Source organism: Melanotaenia boesemani, chromosome 17, assembly GCF_017639745.1.
Source record: "Melanotaenia boesemani isolate fMelBoe1 chromosome 17, fMelBoe1.pri, whole genome shotgun sequence".
NCBI lineage: Eukaryota > Metazoa > Chordata > Actinopteri > Atheriniformes > Melanotaeniidae > Melanotaenia > Melanotaenia boesemani.
Window position 1 is genome coordinate 20,098,378 of NC_055698.1, and position 5,854 is coordinate 20,104,231.

A 5,854-nucleotide genomic window follows, 5' to 3' on the forward strand; every position below is an offset into this window, starting at 1 on the left:
TTTTAGGATGCTTTTACAATGCAAAAACTTTTTTTTTTGTGAAGCACTTTGTGCTGCAATTCTGCATGAAAAGTGCTTTATAAATAAAGTTTGATTCCATGAACAAGGACATGGTGTACAATAGTTGACCAAATTTTAATAGTAATTGTGCTCAGTCTTCCTCAGCCTCTTCTCCCTCCATCACCTCACATGAACTCTTCCTTCTCTGCCTCTCCATATGTTTCTGTCTGTTGCAGATGGATGCACATGTGCCACCTGTGCACTTTGAAATTACTTTTATGCTGCCTAATTGGTCTGATCACGTCATTAGAAACATGTATGTTCAATTTTGAGCTGAGACAGCGCTGTGGGAGTTGTGTTCTCATTTTACTGCCAGTGTTTAATGTGAAATGTGTTTAGGTTTAGTAAAAAATAAGTTTCTAAGTACCTGAACAGTGTTTAAAATTTGGCCAAGAGTGTTTTTTATTTGAAACCTGAATTTAGGTCACTGAGAATTTGGTTCACAGAATGGGGTTTATGTTTTAGCAACTGAGAAACACTAATATGAAATCTGGCAAAAAACAACCCCATTATCAGTGTGAATACTCTGATTTGATGGAAAACATGGTGTGCTGTTATTTAATCCATAAACACCTCATTAATAAATTGCTTTCACATAATATTCTGAGTTGCAGAATCCATCACGTCTTTAATTTTTATATAGCTTTATACAGCTTCTCATTGACGGGCAACAACATTAACATGCTCTTGCTTAGTGATACTGTAGATCCGGTGCTTCTGTCTAAAGCAAAAACTGTTCCAAACATTTATGCATAATATTTCATTTGTACTGTCCTGTATTATAGACTCATGCATCTCATAAAATGTCTTTTGTTCAAGGTTACTTTGGGGTTCATGTGGAAGGCAAGCAAATTTGAATAAATAAGCAATAAAAGATAACTGCATTTCACATTTCAGTTTTCAGTGCATGCTTTCCTCAAATGGTGCCTTGTAGACTTCTCTGTTTCTTGCTTGCTGAGGCAACCTGAACATACAAGAGAAAAGGCAGCCCAGTCACACAGCCATAATATCACAGGGAAACAGTAAATATGCAGCATCATCACATAAATGTAGGGTTACAATATTTTGTAAACATAACTGATACAAAACACAAGGGGGAGCCACTACAGCTGACTGTAGACACAGGGAGTGTCTTATGAGCTATCCGCTATCATGATCATGTTTTCACTTGTGTTTCATTGTGTTTGAAAACTCTCTTAGATAGTCACTCTTATTAAAAGCATCTACAAATTTTATATGATTAAATGAGCAGGAAAGGATTCTTTGTACCAATGTAAATTAAGTGTTTTATGAATAAAAATGTTGGAGTCATTTAAAACTGATTAAACTATATAAAGGGGTTGGGCAAACTAATAAAATGAGTACATGTGCCATAGCTACCTGACCAGCAATCCTATCCAGGTCTCTCTGGCCTTGAGGAGTAAGTCTTCGACCACTGTCAGGGCAAATGTAAAAAATAAATAAATAAATGTATTACTCAATCAGCACCTCAGAGCCTTGTGCTCAGTGTTCATCCTTATTACCCATTGGGGTCCTTTTCCACCATCTTGAGACCTTCCAGAGCTTGGAGGACCTTCCTCGCCACATTCCTGGAGCCAACACTAAAATGGGCAGGGCATACACCATTCCGCTGACGCCCTCCATAGATCTTGATCATGGAGCCCACGCCCACACCTCCTCGCAAGTACAGATGACGAGCCGTAGATGCTGGCCAGACATTCAAATAGTTCAGTTCACGCTATATGTTGCAATGTGTACTTCTTTTATCATGTGAAACACTTCTGACTTGTTCACCCAGAACACATGAATTCAAACATTCCACTTTATCACGTCTGTGACATTTTTCACTCCACTGGTGGAGTTGATAAGCCTCTATAGATAACATCCATATCAGCTAAAGTTGCTCTGTGCATGTGCTTTTATTGTATGTATTTATAAGTTTAGGAAAATTCAGCGTGTGGATGTGTAGGATTGTAAATCACATGACCATCTGAAACAGCTTCGATAAAGACAGAAAACCTGGGATATACAGGACAGTGTACAATCCCAGTTCCAAAAAAGTTGGGACACTGTGTAAAATGTAAATAAAAACTAAATGCAATGATTTGCAAACCTCATAAACCTATATTTTATTCCCATTGGAACATAAACAACATATCAGACGTTAAAAGCAGGGCATTATAATCAATTAATGGAAAATATTACCTCACTTAATTTGATGGCAGCAACACATCTCAAAAAAAGTTGGGACAGAGTGTTGTTTGCTATTGTGTAACATCCCTCTTCTTTTAACAACCGTCTGTAAATTTCTGGGAAGTGAGACCAGTTGCTGGAGTTTTAGACGAGAAATGTCACATTTTTGTCTGATTCAAGATTCTAGCTGATCAACACCTGGATCTCCGCTATAAATTTTTTATTTCATGATGCTCTGAATGTTTTCTATTTGTGAAAGGTCTGGACTGCAGGCAAGCCAGTTCAGCATCCTGTGAATCCATGCTGTTGTGATGGATGCAATATATGGTTGTTGTCTTGCTGAAATATGCAAGGCTTTCCCTTAATGCTGGATAGGAACATATGTTGCCCATGCTACAGGCACTAATGTAACCCCATATCATCTGAGATGCTGTCTGCTAATAACAAGCTGGATGGTCCCTCTCCTCTCTAGTCTGCAGGATACGATGTCCATGGTTTCCAAAAGCAATTTTAAATTGTGATTAATCTGATTACAGACCAATCTGCCACTTTGACTCCTTTTTATTGCTAGCAAACAGGGGGACCTTTTTAAATGAGCTTTGGCCCAGATGGTTGCCTCACACATGACTTCTTCTTTGCATGAACGAGCTTTAACCTACATTTATGGATTACCCAGCAAATTGTGTTCACAGACACAGTTTGCTGGAAGTGTTCCTGAGCCTATACAGTGATTTTCAGTAGATAACCATGCTTGTTTTTAATGCAGCATTACCTGAGGGTTCATACAAGAGACAACGATTAAAAATTTCATTGCGCTTCATTAAGTCAATACATGCTTACGTTCCATTTTCTCTCTTGCAATCACTTCTTTTTCTGGTTAATTGTTTAGATTCTAATTGTTTATCTTTTATTGACATCAATTAATAGTCTGAGTCAAAGAAAAGCTGCATATCTGATCTAATGGACTCAAAATGTACATTTAAATGTCTCTTAATGATTAAATAGTTTGCTAAATGAATAGTTCAATCATCACATCTGTATGTGGGTGAATCAATGCATTATGGGAAACATTTCTAAAGTAACCAACCTGCCCTGGTGTAAAACCAGTTGTCATCGCAGGGAGCTAACTCCTTGTGCCTGGCAAGCTTCACAGTATCAACCCACTCTGGGACTCTCAGTTTGCCAGACCTGAAAAATTCATTATCAGTTGATGTAATAAATAAACTAATAGGACTGTTTCCTTACACGTTAATTACAAAAATGGGATCTTTTAAACACTTACAATAATAAACGATAATAATGGCCTGAACCATATGTGTATCCAGGGTACACTGTTACTTTCTGCAACAGAAAGTACAAAAAGAAAAAAAGGCAGGATTGATGTTCTCAATGTTGTTTTCAGCGTATTTTTTTAAATTTAGCCTGTTTCTGTTGAACTTAAAGTTTTTCATTGACAGAATATCAATCTACTCACAAACAGAGAGACCTACTTATCATTCAAAGAGGATGTGGCTGATTTATGAGACAAGACATTGATCCCATGCAGAGAAAAGTGTCCCAGTAATGAAACACAACAGATGCTTGTAACAAAACAAACATAAACAGTTGAGTCGTCATCCTGTTTTTGTCAGTGCTTGGAAGTGACCCACTGTTTCCAGGGGTCCATTGTTAGTGATGACTGTAGCGGGTGTGGGAGTGCTGCAACAGAAAGCTTGGCTTTAGTGACAGGCTGATGGAGCTTATGTTAGAGCTGCACCACCCTTTTATGCATACATATTTGAATGTAAATGTGTTTTAATTTAATTCAGTTTAATTAAATTACGCTATGTTTATTTAAATATCAGCATTTCAAAATGAAAATGATCTCAGGTCACCTCACAGAGAGATAAAGCAAACTGAATTCAAGTCTGGCTCTGTCCAGTTTTAATTCAATTTTGCTCAATATGGTCAAATTCAGTAGGCCTATAACATGATTTATAATAAGCCAGTTAGTAAAAAGCTACCCACTTAAGAAACCAATGGGTTGCATTGAAATTTGAAATGATTCTGCTTCTTTTCACAAAATCAGTCAAGAAGCCCATGACAGTTCTCCCACCCAGATAGTAAAAAATGTTTGGTCCAAATATGGCCCACTTCTGCAGTTTGGTTTGGCCCATATTAAGCTTTGATTTACTGCGTTGATTCCATGTAAGGGTGGAAGCCAAAATTTTGCTACAACTTAGCCAGATGTGACCCATAAGAAACCTTCTGTAATTTATGTCCAGTCCAGACCAGCTCCTCATATTTGGACCACTTCTGGGCCACACAACACTTGCTGTAATCCACGTCCACATGTGGCCCACAAGACACTTCCTGTAACCCACATTCAAGCTGGCAGCTAATATCTGGACCACATTGGTCTACACAACACTTGCCAGTGCTGTAACTGAGTCATAAGTGCCATAAGAAACTATAAATTGCCATATGAGATGTATTTCTAATACCGAAGGGATAGAAAATGCAGGTGTAGTTTATTTATTTATTTAACCCATAAAATAAATGTTTACTTTTTTAACATATAATAAACAAGGACATTAGGAAATCGGTAACCTCATATATACCAAACATTATCTCATTAGACTGAGGTCAGTAGATATCTTCTCAGTCCATCAGCCAGTGACTGACAGGTAAATAACTGCCTCTTAGGCATCACTGGTGGCTATTTCTTTCTATTCTACTTACTTTTTGAGAAACGCCGACAAAGCCTTGACAAATTCCTGCTGGTTGACATCTTTCACTGTTACACTGGGCATCTAAAAAGCAAATGGGAGACAATGAGCTTAAAAATTTCCCGATAAGGCAAGGTACAGCAGGTGAAATGTGCCGCGCGCTATTGGACATGTTGAAACTCTCTCTCTCTCCCTCCTTTTTTTTTTTTTTTTTTTTTTTTTTGCTAACAGTTGCTTAAGCTAGCTAGTTAAGCTGGTGTATATGTAACTGATAGCAGGCAAGCATGGCGCCCCAGACAGTTACATACGTCTTTGCTATTCTCTATTTTCTGAAGTTAAGCTTACTTTTCATATATCTTTGAAAACACCCAGCCAAGCGTTCAGGTTCGGAGGTGTCGTTGCAGGTTAGCCGAAGCTAATGCGGTGGAGCAGCAGAAGGAAGGATGCTGGCGAGGGATGAAGGGAGACTGTCCTCATTTAAAAAGGATGAGACCACAGTCTGGATTTACATCGCCTGCAGCTTCAAGTTCCCACTTAACTCACCCTTTAAATCCAAATAAGGTTAAAGGTATCATTCCTTATTTATATTAGAGTTATATTTGTGAAACCGATGGTTAAACAGTGAGAAAAACCGAGTCTTTACACAGTGAAAATATGTGTGAGCGTAATTACGACTTGGTTCCAGCAGAGGGCAGTGTTGTGGTGGCATTTTTACACCAAGGCCCTCGTCTCTATTTTAACAGACCCAAATCTTTTCATAGGAGTGCGGTGCAGTCAGTAACAGAGGAGAAGCCGACTGAGTGAAGGAGACACAACCAGAGGGTTAGTAGCTCTTTTTATTTTCATCCAGCAACTTATGCTGACTTGAAATTATCCTAATATGTTGCTTTTAG

At 38.2% G+C, this 5,854-nt stretch overlaps 1 protein-coding gene across 2 annotated transcripts; it reads right to left on the minus strand.

Annotated features, from left to right (window-relative positions):
• Positions 1–657: 657 nt before the first annotated feature.
• Positions 658–5,596, minus strand: LOC121656292 (40S ribosomal protein S19). Of its 2 annotated transcripts, none has more exons than XM_042011325.1 (6): positions 5,307–5,596; positions 4,975–5,045; positions 3,341–3,441; positions 1,584–1,767; positions 1,441–1,495; positions 658–1,024 (listed from the first exon to the last, which is right to left on the minus strand). In XM_042011325.1, the coding sequence occupies exons 2-6, from the start codon at positions 5,043–5,045 to the stop codon at positions 977–979; spliced, it is 459 nt and encodes a 152-aa protein (XP_041867259.1). In that variant the 5' UTR covers positions 5,307–5,596; the 3' UTR covers positions 658–976. The 2 variants fall into 2 exon arrangements, with proteins under 2 accessions (XP_041867259.1, XP_041867258.1); XM_042011324.1 differs by having other exon boundaries at positions 659–1,024; positions 5,318–5,596.
• Between the last annotated feature and the right edge of the window lie 258 nt (positions 5,597–5,854).

Bases quoted from the DNA above. Each gene is read 5' to 3' on its own strand.
- LOC121656292 (XM_042011325.1), bottom strand. From the start codon at position 5,045: ATGCCCAGTGTAACAGTGAAAGATGTCAACCAGCAGGAATTTGTCAAG. The intron at 3,442-4,974 runs GTAAGTAGAATA...TGAATTTTTCAG, and splicing joins TTGTCGGCGTTTCTCAAAAA to GTCTGGCAAACTGAGAGTCC. The intron at 1,025-1,440 runs GTAGCTATGGCA...TTGTATGTTCAG, and splicing joins TGGATAGGATTGCTGGTCAG to GTTGCCTCAGCAAGCAAGAA.